General features: G+C 40.3%; 1 protein-coding gene across 2 annotated transcripts in view; it reads left to right on the forward strand.

The window, feature by feature from the left end:
- Positions 1 to 18679, forward strand: part of adcy5 (adenylate cyclase 5) — an 86548-nt gene that overhangs the window by 45531 nt on the left and 22338 nt on the right. For both annotated transcript variants that reach the window (XM_008432387.2, XM_008432394.2), the window contains exons 2-7: positions 2990 to 3139; positions 4673 to 4794; positions 12749 to 12860; positions 16101 to 16228; positions 16402 to 16560; positions 16670 to 16811. In XM_008432387.2, the coding sequence (XP_008430609.1) occupies positions 2990 to 3139; positions 4673 to 4794; positions 12749 to 12860; positions 16101 to 16228; positions 16402 to 16560; positions 16670 to 16811 (813 nt within the window). The remainder of the gene's footprint in view (positions 1 to 2989; positions 3140 to 4672; positions 4795 to 12748; positions 12861 to 16100; positions 16229 to 16401; positions 16561 to 16669; positions 16812 to 18679) is intronic.

The following is an 18679-nucleotide window of genomic DNA, read 5'->3' on the forward strand; positions in this document are numbered from 1 at the left end:
GGAGGGGGAAGCAGTGCAGCACGAACACTGTTTATAGTGGGGATGGTGTGCTGCTGACCTCAACTCAGGACGTTGTGGGCCGGTGGGAGGAATACTTCGAAGACCTCCTCAATCCCACCAACATGCCTTCTGTTCAGGAAGCTGAGCCTGGGGACTCTGGGTTGGGCTCTCCAATTTCTGGGGTCAAGGTCGCAGAGGTGGCCAAAAAGCTCCTCGGYTCTTATTAGTTAGCAGTCACATATTTTTGTTCCAACTTAAGTTTCTACAGGAGTTATACGCAACCCCGATGGCGAACTTGGTACTGAAAACTACTAAAAAGGTACCGGCTAAAATTAGCACAGGTTTAAACCCACGTTTTAGCCTGCTGATAATTTAATCATACATTTTAATTCATTCATAATTTAATAATTCAGGTTGCCATATTTTTTAGAGTTGTTTCATCTAAAAAGGCATTCCCCTGTCATGTAAACCTTTTGTTTTCACTTGTTGCATTTTTAGATCAGTTCTCCAACGCGACCGTTTAAAAGTGCAAAAGTGCSTCCATCCGGACTTGGACACTTCTAGTTCTAACGTTTCAGTTCAGACTGTTATATTTGATTGTTGACTTGAAAGTGGATTTAATAATAATTCCTGCGAATATTAAAACCAGACAAACTGAGAACACATAATGGATATGTGTAGATGGAAGGGATGGAGTGTTTGGTGAATTTTTAAAATCCGAGTTTATYGCTGACTCAGCTTGTTGGTTCTTTTTTTGTTGTTGTTTCCACTGAATGCACACAAACACAGAGCAAATTGAAAACCTTTTTCTGTTTGTGCAATCAGATAAAAGCGACAAAAAAAGACCTTCGAAAAAGCTGAGTCGTGGAAGGACCATGAAATCATTTTCTACCTTGGTTGTGGGCGGTAAAGTTTTCTATGGGACCGTTTTTCTTTTCCCCTTAAGGTTTATATGCTCTCATTATTTTTGTCTMTGAGGAATTTTTTTTATTAGTACCGATGTCATTAGGCTTAACCCATGTTCACACTAAGGTTTGCGGTTTGGTTAGTTTGGAGTATTTGCAGCCAGTGGAGGTAGACAGAGTGTTCTGSTAAGAGCKTCACGTGGGATTGTGCGACGGCGAAGGTTCACATTTTGCCATGACAAAATTATAGGCGTAATTTTGGTAATTACGCCTATAATASACATAGTAAACTTGATAGAAGTCTGTTGTTTTCCCATCATCATTCATCTGTATTTCTCTCTATAAAGTCTTTACTAACTATGATCATTATCCTTTTGATCAGCAGATTCAAAGATGCTTCTCTTTTCTTGCAAGAAGAACAAAATTGCCTGGTCATTTGAAAGGTATTTACAGTTATGGGAACTAAAAGAGTGTCAGTTTCTTGTCAAGGTTAACACTGACAGCTGCTTAGAGTTGTGATCTGTGTTTGTTAAACTTTTGTTTCCGTAAAAGAAAAATAACATTTGATACAAAAGCCCAATTCTGGAATCTCACTAAATGTGATGACCGCTGCAGGAATGAACATTTTCTTTCCCGTGACATGTTTAGTCAAGTTCTGCATCRCATCCCCTCCTGGCAACATGCAGTCTGATACTTGATAATGACATTAAGTTAAACCATAAAATCCCTGAATCTGGTAGTTTGTGGTTAAGCTCGGTTTTCTAATTGTCATTCTACAAATGAAACACGTTTCCATTCAGTCCTGCATTATGCTGCAATTTAGAGGTCTGAACAGATGAAGCTAATTAGCCCTAAACTGATATTTACTCGTGTTTAAATTAAAATACAAAAGGTTGAGCTATTACTTTTTAAGCTTAGTACTTTTTATTGTTTCTGGTGGTGGCGTCTAATGAGTCGTATATGTATATTATAACATGACACAAGTCGCTCTGGAGATTTAACACATTAATTTTTTTCACTTTATAGAAATTAAATCAGAAGTCCGTTTGTTTTTTTTGCATCAGCTCAGTTTTCTCTGATACCGTCCGTCCCAAGCTGGTAGCATGTGAGCCGGCCCTGCGGAGTCTCCTAATGAGACAGGCACTGTCCTGTATAAAGATATTCGGACAAAAAAACAAAAAACAAAACGGCGTGTCGAAAAACCACGCAGAAGGTTGAGACGCCCTGTTCCCTGCGGCGAGAGGGGGGCGAGGCGCACCGGCGGAGCCGACGGAAACAAAGAGCGCTTTGCTCTCTGTCGGAGGGAAAGCAGCTGCAGCGCGGGGAAATCCTGCTTCAAACACTTTGTGTCTCTCTCACCGCGGCTGTGGAGCTCCTCGTATCTTTGTTCTGCATATTTCAAGCCCAAATACACGGCATGTAAAAGWCCAGTGAAGGGCACCGCGCTCTGGAACAGGTGCGCCACAAAGCGAACGTTTGGAAGTCTGTGAAGTTTTACATGCTCCGTGTTGCTTGTCTTTAGTGACGTTTTGGCTGAACACAATTATTTGGCAGTATATATATATATATAATATCCACCTTATATATAAGGTGGGTAATGGACAGTGGTGGAGCCTTCCTTGATATCAAATTATGAAGTCCGTGTTCTGTCAGGGGGGCTGTAGTGTTAATTTGTTGAAATGTGAAGCTGGCTCATGTGCAGTACAATTTGATATCTACTAGCAAAACATTTCACTATCAGCTTTTTATAAAATCTAATAAAAACAAAACATATAAATGAGGTTTTGAGAAGTTGTTGATATTCAGGGCGACCCACATGTTTGTTTTCGGCTTTAATTTGTGCAGATTCCAACGTCTTCTGTCTCTACATCACTGTGTACAATAAATATTTAAGAGTTTCAGAGTTTCGTTTTTTTTTTTTTKATCTAATTACAGAAATAAATCAACATTTCAGTCGTATTCTAATTGACCGAGATGTAAAGGTTATAGCTGTGACGAGCAGTTTTCTGAACAGCTGATAGGAATAGAACAACAACGCGTTTATCCGGCGGCCTTCACTTACGTTTTCCCTCCTCTTCCCACAGATAGTCTCCAACATCCTGGTCTTCTCCTGCTCCAACATTGTAGGAGTGTGTACGCACTACCCGGCCGAGGGCTCCCAGAGGCAGGCCTTCCAGGAGACCAGGGAGTGCATCCAGGCTCGCCTCCACTCCCAGAGGGAAAACCAGCAGCAGGTAGGCGACTGAGAGGCGACTCTCAGAAATGTGTTGGGGCATTCTCACAAACACTACCCGCTCAATGTGGTTGGAATAAGACTGGTGGCATCCTGAAACGGCTATCTTACTGTAAGTACAGAATTTCAAAAGTTGGAGGTTTTCCAGGTCTGTTTTACCAGAAAGCGTCCAAAGTTTAGACCTAGAACTTAAAACAAAAATAAGGTGATTGGGGGGGCGTTGGTTAGCATCTTCTGTTAGCCATTAGCACAGCTAATGTGCTAATCCAGCGCATTTTGTGACAGACTGAGTGAAAGATGATCAGAGCTGCGTTGCTGTAATCAGTTCGGCCTTCCTTGCATCTGCCGAAGCATCAGATTGTCTTGATGGGACAGTTTAGAAAATATCCCCAAAGGTAGATCCAGGTTAGTGTCGTCATGTAACAGACTGCTGTCTTCTGTACCTAAATTCTGGAAATGCTCAGAGCCGCAAAAGTCTGATCATTTGCGGATTCGAATGTTGGGGGGGAAATGTACTTTTTCTTTTTTTTTTTACTGTTTTTTTTTAATAATATATATATTTCCTGTATTTTGCATCATAAATGTGCAGATTGATTAGGACTACAGAGACACAAACTTAATGTGCGTAAGTTTTCTAAAAAAATGTTTTATAGAATACGCAGTAAATGTACTTGTTTTTGTCATTTTAATTTCCATCTAAAGTCCGATCACACTATATTGCACACATGCTTTAAAGAGTTATAGGAAGAGGATTGCAACTTTTGGAGAGCAGTGAAGACTACACAGATGAGTCCCTGCTCCTGAAAGTACTGAGAAAAGTCGCAACCACAACCAGACAATATCATAAATGAATCTCATACCACACTATGCAGACATTCTGTCTTGGCTGATGAAGATTCACTCAGCACTGCAGGAAAAATTAATCAGGTTGCTTTGATGGAATGGAAGTACAAACTAGCTTTTTTTGTATTATTTTAACAAATACATATTTTACCTTTACCGTGACACGCATGTAAATTTAGAGCACATTACGTATGTTTGTGTACTTCAAATACACCACATGACTCRAAGTTTTGTGGAATAATCTTAATTTCCACTTAGTAAAATGTATCATTTTTAGAAGCGCAGCATATGGCCTGAAGTAAGAAACGGCCTTGCTGCTTGTATCTTCGACTTGTATCTTTTATTATTTTACTTCAAACCACAACTTTATTTGTATACAAATTTAAAATGTGCATAAATCTTTACAATAAAGTTGTTTTTTTTTCTTTTTAGAATAACTATTAGTTTGTTTAGGGAAACAAGTTGCACATTTTACTTCTACAATTTCTAACAGCAATGATGACATTGAAAATAAGCGCCGGTAAATTGACTTGTAAAATTTGGACACTAATTGTTAAAAATTGAATTATTTAATGACAGCCTCCATAAACGAATCAYAGCAGGATTGCGTTTGTTTATTCTCTGACAAGCCCCGCTCACTTTCACGTCAAACTTACGTCTCTTCTCTCGCTCTCTCTCTCTCCTTCTGCAGGAGCGTCTCTTACTCTCAGTACTTCCTCGTCATGTTGCCATGGAGATGAAAGCTGACATAAATGCCAAGCAGGAGGACATGATGTTTCACAAGATCTACATCCAAAAGCACGACAACGTCAGGTAACATCAGAGGAGCTGCGACGACGAGGTGGGGGGCCCAGATGAACACGGATATGAACGAAGCWTTTGAAAAAAAGCTCATGTTTGATTTTCAAAACAGGCAAAACATCAGCAAATATCAATTTACACTGCATGCTCCTTTCATTAGGTAAACACGACGTTCAGAAAAATCAAGTGTCAAGGCATTTTGGATCTGACAAACCTTATAAATACACTTAGATATTCAGAAAATGCTTCAGTTTGCAGGTGAAGCTTGAAAATCAGCCAGGCGTCTCTCAAACCACAACTAAAGAATGTAAAAGAAAGGCATTTTTGAGGAAAATAATCTGTTTTATATGGTATTTTATTTAACAAATGRCATGTCAGGAACGATGTCCACCCCTCTTAATAATCAATGATAAATCTTTTATTCATGTTACAGCGAGCAAACCCTTCTTGTAAACGCTGAACAGCTTTTCGCATGTTTCCACTATTATTATAACTAGTAATCGTTCACAATGAGCCCCGTTGCTTTAATGTTGGAAGGCCTCTTTGCCATCACCCTGATCTTTGACTCCCTCCATCAAATCCTGTTTAAATCATCTGTCTGGTTGGGTAACTGCCAAGTCATTAGAAATATGTTGGTAAAATTCAAATTAGACCTCTGATGTCTAACTAAACTAACTTATGTCGCAGCAACATAAAAATATATGACAACTTTAACAATGCATGTAGTATAAATGCAACGCAACATGTCCTATTCAGTAAAACTGACTATATAAGTCTGATAAAGAAAAATAAAAACAATGTACACATTGTAAAGAATAAGTTGACCTTTGAACTTTTCTAGCTTCCTGTAGCAGCTACCTTTGCTGCAGAGCTAATGCAAGTAAATATTCATTTTCCGTTCTCAGACATCAACATTTTGTGTTTGCATGCACTCTAATAGAAAAAAAAGCAGATAATTTCCACCATTGCTGGTACTTTATTTTAAACTGTATATTTACCACGTTAACTGGCTACTTTTGCCACCGCAAACGAGGGACAGCAGGCTCAGCGGCTCTCTGCTTTCTGCAGTATTTATTTACTCCAGTAATCTAGTGGTGAACATTTCCACAGCGATGCGTTTCTGCAGTACAACGCTGTGCACGTTCTCCTCTTTCTTCTGCCTGCTTTCAGTCACCACATGATGTTCTGCTCCATGACTTACAAATCAGTCTTTAGCTTTGAATTGAACCAATGTGACTGTAACAAGTATGGACGGAACAGTTTTTCTACAATTCACTCAAGTTTGATTTAAATTTACGTCATAAGCAGCTAATTGAGGTTGTATGTTTGATGCATGCAGTGATGTTAAGAGACATGTTGACTCTACTACTAACTGAAAGGCATTGTTTAAATAAGGAACACTACATATACTGCAACATTATATATCTCATATAATCCATGTTGATCCAGAATAGTGCAGCCCACCCACAGACGGTGGCAGACGAGGAGGGAGAAGTAGTGCAGACGTTGCCATGTCAACATGCTCTATGGTATTTTTCAGAGAGTATTTTCCACCTGACTCTTTCCACAGCGTCCATGTAGAGTGTAACGTGAGTCACAGTGTCATGAATATAAAGGGTGCTTTTAGTTTATAAGAAAAAAAAACAGTAAGTCACAAATGTTTATGTTGTATTTTAAACATGTAAAATTAATTTTAAAACGTTAATGCCCAACATGCGACAACAAACTTCAACGTATGTATTCGGATTTTATGTGTTGCACCCTTTGATTAAATTTCCTCCCCCCCCCTTTTTTTTTTCTTTTCAACAAATATTTGAAATGCATATGAACTCACCCTCCTGAAGAACTTGTTGATTAGATGCTATTGGGTGAAATCTCCCACCTTCACTGCACAGTTGCAGCCTGCATTGCATCACTTAGGGAACACTCTCCTCTTTCCTCTCGACCATCATGTCTGTCGAATCCTAATCTTAACAGAAATTTGCCACACGAACCAAATTTCAAATTTGGTTCGGACTCTGCGTCAATTGAAACAGTTTTACTCTTTGCTTTGTCTTCATTTTATTCAGAATTAATGTGATAAATTGCCAAATACAGTCGTCAAACGCTCAGTCGCTAATGTGTCGTATTGGTGACTCCTTGTTCCGTATCACTACTGTCTTTCCTGAGAAATACATGTGCAAAACATATGGTTTTCATTTCATATGGTGGGAAACGGACTCTTTCATCTGGCCAGTTTTGATCGGATGTTTATGTTTATTTATTCTCCTCTGATGTTCATCTTTAATGTTTTGGTGAAGCCGTGTTGAGTTGCTATAGTTTTTAGTGCACAATGTGTTTTTATATGATATCAGAGAGAATCATTAAACACTAACTGCGTCAGATGGATGGTTGGGAGACAGGTGTCCGTTTGAGCGCCACCTTGTGGAGTAAGAAAACGGTACTGATCTGGCCATCTGGTTACCACATAGCTCTATCAATGAAGTTATGCTTTGGAGCCCTCAAGATTCCAGGAAATTGATCAATTTCCGTATAAACTGCATAAGAAGTGGATGAAATCCGACCTAAACAACTGGAGCCTGGATCTGAAAATGCAGTTTGAGTTTTGCTGCCTTTGGTCAGGTGGTGCAGCGCTGAAAAAAATACAGCTCTGGAAAAAATGAAGAGCCCACTGCACTGCAAAATCACCAAAGATAAAAACATGTATCATTGTCCTTTCACTCAAGAATTGAGGAAAAAACTCTTAAGTGAGGTGAATACTTTTAAGGGCACTGAATCTGGATATTCTAATATCCTTTTTATGATTTCATTAAGCGAAAAACTGCAGGAAAATCATGTGAAAGGTCTTGGAAGCTGGAAAAAAAACCCAAAGTGTTGGGTGTAAATCTGCATAACAAATATTATCCCCAGTTGGACAATAGATGTTGTGCGACTTGCTGAGAGCATGAAGCGCGTTAGCAGCGTCCACCGACCCGGGCCGAGTTCTGTCGGCGGTCACAAATGCGCCGTCCGGTAACGAGGCGCGACCGGGACGCGTTGGGAAGCAGTCAGCGGCTTTTCTGGTTAATTGGGGCTCCGCTGAGCGACAGAGGAACAACAGGAAGAGGGGCAACGCCTCCCACCGCCACGACTAAAGAGCAAGAGGGCAAACGGAGGGAGGCAGACGGTGCCGCTCAGGGTCCAAAGCCTGCCGCCGCTGCCGTACAGATGCATTACGCGTGTGTCTGTCTGCGGCTTTTAATTTAGGAATTCAGAGCGCCGCAACAACAGAGGTGGCAAATCGGTTAATGAACCAAGCAAGGCATGTAATTACATCCTTTTGATCCGGCGCAGAGGCACAAATTGTCTCTGATGGCTGAGGCTACACATTTTTACCCACTCAGAGTGGGTCACCGTTATTTAACTCATTTCGTACCGCAGGGAATGAGTCATGTCGGATGCTCAGGTAAACAAAACATGTGGTGCAGGTTAAAATCACATCAAGTATCGGCTCCATTTAACAAATGGCGTGCTGACAGATAGGAACAGGAGCTAAGTAGTTAAAATGTATCATGACATTTTGTGGTATTTATTCCCATAAAGGCAAAAGTGGCGATAAAAAGCGTTTGAAAATTCATTGTGGTGTTGTGTCGCAATGGATTGTTTGGCTTACGACTGCATGTCATATATAGTAAAAGCCACTAAATATAATAAAACGTTGCCCAAAATAAAACAGGGCTACGTCGTTTCATTATGTAATATGATTTCACAGTTGAAAAGAAAATAATTGCACGTAATCATATTTTTAAAGATATCAATTTTCTTGTTTATACAAAATAAAAAATCCCACCAACACTGTTGGTTTTTGGGGGTTTGCACTCATCGTAAGCTTGAGTTTATCGTCGCGGTAAACTGGTGGACATAGAGTTTTAGTGTGGGGGGATTTTAGGGGTCTTCTCAGACGACGACAACAACATGCGTCTTGTAACTGCATTTATGCCTCACCCAGACATTTTTCTAACCCTAACAGTTAGGGTTATTCCAAACGGGTGTAAACCCAGCGCAAGCGTCGTAGCGCTCATGTTGTGTTTAAAAGCGCCTCCCAAAAACAGGTTACCACATGTTAACAACGGATTAAACATTTTTAACTGCTGATAAAAGTGACAGAGGACACAGATATGGGAAGTGCGGAAGCCCCTACTGTATCAAATTGACATAGGAATAACAGAGAGTTGGCCATTCTAAGGTAAAAACCCAGCACATACAGCATTCATGGTTTTTTGTTTGTTTTTCTTTTCATCCAGACGGCTTCCCTCGCCCCCCCTGCAATGGCCCCTAGGGGGCGCGACCCACAGTTTGGAAACCTCAGCTCTAAATCAATGCTCAGCGACTCACAGATTGAGGTCAAAATGGATGCTGATTTTTATTTGCTTTGTTTTGGGATTATGCAAGATATGTCTTAGGATGCGGTGTGTGTGTGTGCGTGCGTGTGTGTGTGTAGTAAGGCTGTGTGTGTGTGTAGTAAGGCTGCCCGGTTGCCCTTTAAATGTACGAGTGATATTCTCCAACAGCACATTGTGACAGAAGCTGCTGTTGCTGGTATGTAGGCCAGCAGCTCTCCAAACTGCATTACATAAATTAGAGGGACTGACCTTCAGTGCCTTTGTTCCCTTTGTTGGAAGCGTGAACAAGACATGAACCTGCAGCAGCAACAACAGCAAAAATAAAAATACCCTGTGGTTTCAAAGTGGACACACTCGCGGTTGGGTTCGCATCATCACTGCTAGCTGGTAGTTATGAGAGGAGAGCAGCACACTGATGTTCTGTAGCTATCTGTAGTTTTCCCACTGTAACGTTTAAGAGAGTTTTTGTGTTGGATTGTAAAATGCAAACAGGCTGGTTAGTGTCAGTGTCCACTCTCAATTTATTAGTCCTCCTTTGGTTTTCAGATGTTTTCATGAGAAATGGGTCTGACCTAAAGAACCAGACGGGCTAAAAAAATTGGTTTTCAGGGAGTTGGTTCAGGCATCTGATTGGGATGCTTCCTGGGCACTAGAGACTTTCTGTAATGGTTGTGGAAACACCTTGAGATCCATTAGAAGGAGCTGGAGTCATTGGGAAGAGGAATGACTGTTTCCCTCTCAAAATTGGTACCTTTACAGTCCAATAGTTTAACATCATTTTGTCAGAATATATAGCTCAGATTGAACTCTGGCTCTATGTTTAGTCTGCTTTAATCAAACTCTAAAACCTTGGTGTAGAAAACGTTTGGTTCCTTTTTGGCGGTATGAATACCCAATCAAACTCAAATTGGACCAAAAAAGTGAACTCTGGTCTGCCTACACGCCTAGGTCTCTGTTCAATTGAAGTAAATTTATTAATACATATGTGGATGCAAGAAGACCAGAGACCACTACAAAAGCAGGAAGCGAGCTGCAGTGCATTATGGGTAAATATAACCTAAAACGATCACGAGAGTCTAACGTCCCCAGGAGAAATGACTCGTGACCTTTCCCAAAAACAAAAGACAAATCCTACAACTGCTGAAATCTGATGCTGCTCTGCTTCTGCTGGCATTTTGTGAGGAAGGAAGTTGTTTTCCCTTTGTGTCCTTCAGTGGCTCTTGGAGCAGCGCCACCACAGGCGAGGGGTTTTTTCCATTAGTTCGGATCGTTTGACACGGTGCAGTGTGAAAGCGAACCGGATGAAGATGGAACAAGTGTTGAAGTTTTGGTCCCCCAAATCAAACCGAGTCTACCAGACGTATCAGGTGTGAAAACACCCTACATACATCATGTAGTTCTTCATGCAAGCAGATGGCGGTTACGGTATTAACCACAACCAAATTTGATAAACTGGATGAAGGCATGTTTGGGCAACAAGGCGTCACTTGCTGCATCAGCCCTGTTGGTGTAAATAGTGGAATTAATTCTCCTGCAGCGTTACAAACTTCTTTCTGAAACAAGGTAAGAAGACCTGTGAGTCAACAAAAGTGGCATATTCCAAAAAGACCAATCTTTTTATATTAACGTAAGTATTGTTCTTTATCCAAGATAATTTCTTGTATATTCTTCTTGTCTCAAATCACTGRGGAAGCTGCTTTTGTGCCAAAGTGACAACTAGCTCGTCACATCTCGCCGATGCGTGTGAACAGCGTTTTCCTCATGGACGCTCAGTGTGGCCTCTTAGCCGCCCCTGCAGTGGCTCTCACTTYAAGATCTCACAGAGTTAATGTTGCAGACTAACCAGTCATTCATCACCAAGGTAACAATTAAATGGGACTTAATGACCCTGGCAGCCTTTGTCATTCCCTCTCCGTATCACCACTGACGTTATTTCAGGCTTCGGAGTGAGGACTCTTAGGACCAGCTCCTGTGCGCTGGTTCGGATAAAATATCAAAAAGAAAATCTGTACGTTAGTCTTTTACAGCGCCGTAAATTATTATAGTTAATATTATACCAATAATTGTAAAAGACAAGAGAGGAACATAAGGAGAAAAAATATTCTTTGATTATTTTCCTGAGCTGTCCCGATGGATAAGATATTTATTTTCTTCCTTGCTTTTTGCTTTATTGATTTATTACAAGGCGTCTGCTCTGTAATGTAAACTCTAYTGGAATACAAGATGCATGTCGAAATACAATTTTAACTTAATCACATAAACTATAAGTTTAATCAGAAGGAATTTCAATGTTATTTATATTCACTAAATTATTAAATTAGTTTTATTGTTTGGATCATGAATGTTGCACATTGCCAGGCTACTGTTTAACATTTGCACTGTGGAGATATTTGAGTTTATTTAAATACTGTCCGAACATCTAAGATTGTTTTTTTTTAGGAAAATATCATAATCTAGCGAATTAGAGTTTATTTTAATTGTTCTTAATAGAGCYGTGAAGACCTTAGAGAAAAAAAACAAAAAACAACAACACATGGCATGGTCATCCCTTCTGTCTTTGACTTCAGCGCCTCACATGATTTACCCCAGGAGAAAACCGATATAGCCAGAGAATAAATATGCTTATTGAGACAGGAAGAACCGAGCTGAGGATGTTTGTGATGCTCACTGAACATTTTCCTGAGAGTTTACATGAGGCTGACCTGCCAGTCCTTCCCAGCCCGTTCCAGCCTCTCACCTGTCAACAGGACCTCGCCACGGAGGGAAATGACTCGGCCCGGTGACATCATCATCGGTCCTGCTGCTGAGCCGGAGCTACAGGGGAAATTATGAAAAACGTCTCAGTCGGTGAAAAGCAGTAGCCAGTCCGTCACAGGACGATTTGTATTCATGTAGTTTGTAAAAGAAAATAGAAAAAAAGAAACGACATGATTAGTTTAATAGTCGGCAATGGCTTTAGATGGAAGTCATTTATATGTGGGATTTTGTCACAGTTTTTTTTATTTGGTTGAATTCGCTACAGGATTCCAGTAATCATAAAGAATAAGACCTAAAAACCAAAAATTTTGCGAAAAATGTTTCAAAATCCACCTGTCATTTAGAAAGAGGCTTTGTTTGGAGTCCAAATCMTTTTCAATTCAGCTCCATGTTTCAGTGACTCGTCTCTAGAAATGTCCTGAATTGTATCGTTTTCTTCACATTTTTTCTTCTTGTCTTCTCATTTAAATTTCACATTGAAAACTGGATCAACCCATATTTGACATTTCTTCCACACACTTTATCATTTGACTTCTCTTCACGGTCATGTTAATTGTGTTTTGTTTTTTTATTAAAAGAAACGCAAAACCCTATAGCAAGTKGCAGATCTGCAACACTCTTCTTTTATCTCACACCAAATTTTCACGGTTGATCTTCGCAATTATTCTGAAAATTGGAAACCCCGTCAGGCTAACCTTTACTTAGGTTTTGCCGCCACGTTAAGCTTCTCAACTTCACCAAAACACAGAAAGTGAAAAGTGAGAGGAGGAAAAACCATTAGGTGAGACATGACCGGCTATGCCTCTCTTGTTTTTGTGTTTCTGCAGCATCCTGTTTGCTGACATCGAGGGCTTCACCAGTCTGGCGTCGCAGTGCACGGCACAGGAGCTGGTGATGACGCTCAATGAGCTTTTCGCCCGCTTTGACAAGTTGGCAGCCGTAAGCGTACAACGCATGCAAGCACGTGCAATTTTCAAAAGATTGCAACGATGCTTGGTGTTTTTATTTATTTGAATATGTCTTTTCTGTGTGTAAACTTTGAGAACTGTTGTTTCAGACGTTTTGAGTGCGAGGTTAGCGGTTGCTATGGGGCCTTACAGACATACAGGAAGACTAGAAATGTTGCAAAGAAATAAGGTCATGTTGCATATTTCACACCTGTTTTGTCAAAAACATGGAAACCCAATTTATAGGGGCCTAAAAGTCAATAGTTCGTACTTTTCTACTTTGTTTTATTACATTTTGGATCTTTCATTTTTTGCTGAGCAGGTAAAAAAAAAAAAATCACAATAGATTTACATACATTTATTTTACAATAATATGTGGCGCCTGGCTAGTTTCAACTTTACACTTCTATATGGTGTTTACAAATTACATATAGAAGAATTACACGCATGCACATGTTGAATCCCTTCTTGGAGATGCTGTGGYTTCGTACATAAACAGCAACTTAATATTACTGTACCTTCACTGCCATTGCTGAAGCTTCCCGGTTATTAATAGTTGCACCACAACCTTGTGAATACTGATATATTTCCTTTATCCAGCGTCATCGTGTGTTGAGCTGATCCTCGGTTTCTGTCATTTGTTYATGAAAGGTGAAACAATCGGCTGCTGATCAATATTTATGAACTGAACAGGCATAATGCTGTCGTAAACCAGAAATGTTGCATCTGACACTTTTATCTCCATGCCAGATGTACCTTCTGTCTCTGTGTGCACAAGCACACACACACACATATACACAAGCACGCACGCACACATACACACAGACACACACACATACACACACACACACACAGTCGTGTTTTCATCACTTGTGGGGACTCCACATTGATTTTTTTTTTTTTTTTTTTTTTTTTTTTTTTTTTTTTTTTTCATTCATTTCTACAGCCTAACCCTTACCATAATCCTAGCCCTAACCCCATCCATCACAGACTTAACCACTAACCCAAAAACAACAATTTCCCTTATGGGGAGCAATAAAATGTCCCCAGAAGGACCAATGGTCCCCATAATCCCACATTGTAGACAGAAATAAGTTCCCTTAAGGATATGAAAACCTGGTACACACACACATACACTCTGTTCCTTACACAATGGCTCCTTTTGTATTGGTCTATGTACTAAAGGGATACTCAGGTGGCTATCATGAGACATTATAGTCTCCCAAACCCTTGGGATGCGCGCGCACACACACGCACACGCATTTGATGCTGGCACACACATCAACTTCCAGCGTGATATCCAGGTTGATATCATGCGTCTCTGTTGTTTTTAATGGACTGCATGCTTCCTTTGACATTTTTAAATCCTGCTTTTTGTCACTTACCATATGTTTGCTWAACCCCTGAGCTCTAACGGTTGGCATGATAATCCAGGGATGCAGCTAATTAGGCTTAGATGTTGAGTCTTCATAACGAGCGAGCAGGACGACAAACGTTTCTGTTTCTGCCAGAGGAGGGACAGACACATTTCCACCCAGTACTGATGACAAAGATGCAAACAATACAATGAAGCACCATATTTTCTGGACTATAAATCCCACTTTTTTTCACAGTTTTGGCTGGTTCTGCATTTTATGGTCCATCAGACAGACTCGACACATCACTGAGGTGCAAAGCTTAAACTCTTGCCTTGGAATTTTGCCACAAATATTACATTTCAAATAGGTTCACTGTGATATAATCACTAAATCTTCACTCAAAATACAGTATCAGAAAAGTGAATTTGGAATGGGGCCTTGCTTGAGGAGGAACCCCAACTATGAACGTCACTGCAGTGAAGAATATAAACCTGTACAACCCCCACAAAAAATATGTTTGTCTCAGATTTGCTCAAAGGCGGATGTATGATTTCTTCTCTATTCTTTCATTATTTTCACATGACATAATGTGGTTCACATGCTGTACTTTATGGACCTTACCACAGCGTTTCATTGGCCAATGCCCATTTCACGTCACAGCGCAGCTACCATGTGCGTGACCGTCTCACAAACTGAAGCTACAGTAGTAAAGACATGCTAATGTACATTGTGGACTACCAGACCGGCAGAAAGTTTTTGCATCAGGACTCGAAAAAGAATGGTTCTCCACCGTCAGTGGCGTATCTGTACAGGCGATGTCAGGTATCCTGATCGTATTTGTGGAACTAAAATTCACAGATTTCCAAAATCTGAAATGGAAAGAGTTGCTTGGATCAAAGCTTGTGCACGACCACATTTGCAGCTCAACCGTTGTAGGATCAATAAGAACAAAGGAGTGTCTGCTGGTGTAAGTATTATTGCTTTGCTTTCTTTGTGTTTAGTGAATGAAAAAAATAAAGTCAATAATAAACACATCCATTATGAAAACCTTTTAGCCAAGTACAGCATAATGGCAGTACCGATACAACTTCTACATCCTGAAGCCTGTCTGTTAAATTCTTACGTTAGCTGAACAGATCAATATGCAATGTGTACTGTATTTGACATACATTAAAGATTTTATTTAACCTGAAAAGGCTTTTTACTAAACTGTAATCGTGTTAGCCACGCTAGCACCGGGTACCGTGTACAAGTCCTAGGCACATTTGAAACCTCAAAACCATGAATGCCCAACTTACCCAGCCTTGCAAGAACAATAGGCATCAGTGATCTTGTCCACAGCTATATTTATGCTGAGGGTGTGAGGATCTGCTGTTTTCCTCATCGAAAAGCATTTAGCTGCAACGCGCACAATCTTGGAGGCATTGCGTGGCTCAAMCACCTTGATGTCGTCCAAAAAAGATGACATGAAGTTGCTGGTTCCCATTGTCGTGGCTGATATTTTTTGAAAATGCGGCAGAAATGCTACACTAATCGACTCAGAAATACTCTGCAGAGTCAGTCAAAATGAAAGACGYCATGTTTACACATAGAAACTAAGCTCCGCGAGGCTTTGTTTGTGAGACATGCAGCCAGGTGGGATTTTCGAGGGACGTTTCTGGGCGGAGCTTGGTAAGGTCCATTGCTTTTATACTGGAATATTTGAAAAAAGAAAAGGCCTTGAATTGAACACTGGATCACAAAGGATTTTGTGACAATCTTTGCACAATATTTAAACCTAAATAKAGATAACTTCATTAACTCTTCACATAAGTTTGCTTCTCGGTTAATACCATAACGCACATGTCCTTTCTTGCTCCTGCTCTGTGCGGCAGGAGAACCACTGTCTGCGGATCAAGATCCTGGGCGACTGCTACTACTGCGTGTCCGGGCTGCCGGAGGCCAGAGCCGACCACGCCCACTGCTGTGTGGAGATGGGGCTGGACATGATCGAGGCCATCTCGTAAGTCTGGGAACGACGTTAATACACCAGTTCAAAAAATAGAAAAGTCTGGTAAACACGCCTCACTGGTAAACCTCAGCAGCAGCATTCACTGAGACTACAGCTGGTACATTTAGACACGCTAATCRTGTAGATTGTCAGTTTTTGGTTTGCWTGTTTTTGTTTTTCTGCAGGCTGGTGCGGGAGGTGACTGGGGTGAACGTGAACATGCGAGTCGGCATCCACAGCGGCAGGGTGCACTGCGGGGTGCTGGGGCTCAGGAAGTGGCAGTTTGACGTCTGGTCCAACGACGTCACGCTGGCAAATCAGATGGAGGCGGGAGGCAAGGCCGGGTTCGTCCAATAGGCTTCCTAATCGTTCCTTCTGATAAGTGCAGAGGGTCAGCTGCATGAGATTTACGTAACAGCCAGAGCATTCAGAAAAGGAACGCTTTCATTTCAGGCGCATCCACATCACAAAGGCCACCCTGAACTACCTGAACGGGGACTACGACGTGGAGCCGGGAGCCGGAGGAGAGAGAAACGCCTACTTGAAGAGGAGCAACATAGAAACCTACCTCATTGTGGGCTGCAGTCAGAAAAGGGTACGGCTTTCATCGCTGGAGGAGGCAGTGAAAGGGAACCGAAATCATTTCTGTCTCATTTAATGTTGAAAAGTAGATTTTTATTTTTAATTTTTTACAGTAAAATGCCAAAAAGAACAGCGGTAGAATCATTTTTTTTCATGATATCAAAATGAAACTTCATTTTGGCTCATGTAAAAAATCTGAACGTTTTTAAAGGGCCAGATGCGCCAGAATGAATTGATCAAACAAATTAAAATGTTAAAATATCAGTAGATAGTTTCCCTTCAGGATTTTGTTATTGTTTTAGTGATTTGGTTTTTTCTCAATCAAAATTACAGATTTTATGATGCCAATTTAGAAATGCTTGTTAGGAAGTTTTACATTTGTGCTGTTCAATGTCAAATGTGACTTTTGATCAAATATCAATTACAGACTATAACTTGACATTGAGTAAGGCTGAGGCAGCCGTCACTTAAACTCAGTGTCTTTGACCAATTTTGAGAAAATTTGCTGTAAAATCAGAAAGAAAAAAAACGTGGAGATTTGTTGAGATTTGAACTTTTCAAGTAGTTCATTTAAATTCATAATTTCTTAAATGTGTAAGTCTAAAATTGTCCTAAAAATGACGGCATTACGGTGATTTTCCACAGAGAGCAAGCAGTTGTTTCACAAACTACCTTTCCACATCCTGTAGTTTTTCCAAATACAAGTAAGTTTTGAACTTACTTCAAGAGATGGTGAAAGGAGGAGGTGGTAGCATCATGTTTTATTTTTCTTTAGTGGGGATGTGGACGCTGAGTCGTTTAAAAAGATGGATACAGGATATTGTCTTTATTCAGGCTAACAGACCTTTATGATGTTGGTTGAATCCAACTCAAAACTAAAGAAAGATGGGACTAAAATGTAACAATAATGTCTAATTTTTATTACTTTTTGCTTCCCATTTATGGATTCCGGTTTTGATTCCACTTCACAAATATTCACATAAAACTCTAAAACATTGTGACGTTTGTGTCGATGTGAAAAGCTGCTCCTTTAAGGAGCTTATTTGACAGACGTCTCTCTGACAGCAAACAGCTGTAAGTTCATTTGCTCCCTGTATTGTCTGTAAGCTGAATTTGTTCTCCCAACCGGCTGCCTCTGCAGACTGGACCGAGTTCATCGCCGCCTCCCTGCTTGAGCCTCCAGTTTGTTTATGACTTGATATTTTTTATCAGCCTCCCCCGGCAGTATCACAAGCTGGGACTATAGTTAGCAAGTCATGTGAAGAGATATTTTATTCTCATTCTGCCGCCTGTGGTTCAGGACAGAGGGAACTTCTTCAAGTCTAGCTGTTGGTTCATTTTTGTTTTATTCTTCCAGTTTTTTTTTTTTGTTTTTACAAATATAGCTCAAAGCTGTTCAGTTCTGATATCAGATGAGAGATAAAGAGAGCTGCCCAGGAGATCGCCTGAAACTGTTTTAAGCTTTTTTTTTTTTTTTTTTTAAAGTAATCTAGACAGAACCTAAACTCTGCAATCATAATACGTGAAAATTAAATGTTTATTTTTGGCTTATCTGTTTGGGCCCCATTATTTTTTTATTAAGCTCAGAAGTTAGATCATTTGTACAATCACCACCACACTTCCTTCACACGGTGCAAATTGGGAATTTCAGCCGTTTTTAGTTTTATATTTAATGCGGACCTAACAATGTCTCAAATGTGATCTTGAGTGTTGGCTTCCTTAAGGAAAAAGAAAATAATAAAGAATACAAACATCTCAAATTTTGGTTTCTCTACTGAGAAGAACAGTTTCTGTATTGAAAATATGATGACATGCAGTAAAAACAACAATAAGCCAAAAAAATCACATTAAACATTGTAAATGGATTCGATGCAGAAGCTG

The sequence above is a fragment of the Poecilia reticulata genome, linkage group LG2, assembly GCF_000633615.1.
Source record: "Poecilia reticulata strain Guanapo linkage group LG2, Guppy_female_1.0+MT, whole genome shotgun sequence".
NCBI classification, from domain to species: domain Eukaryota; kingdom Metazoa; phylum Chordata; class Actinopteri; order Cyprinodontiformes; family Poeciliidae; genus Poecilia; species Poecilia reticulata.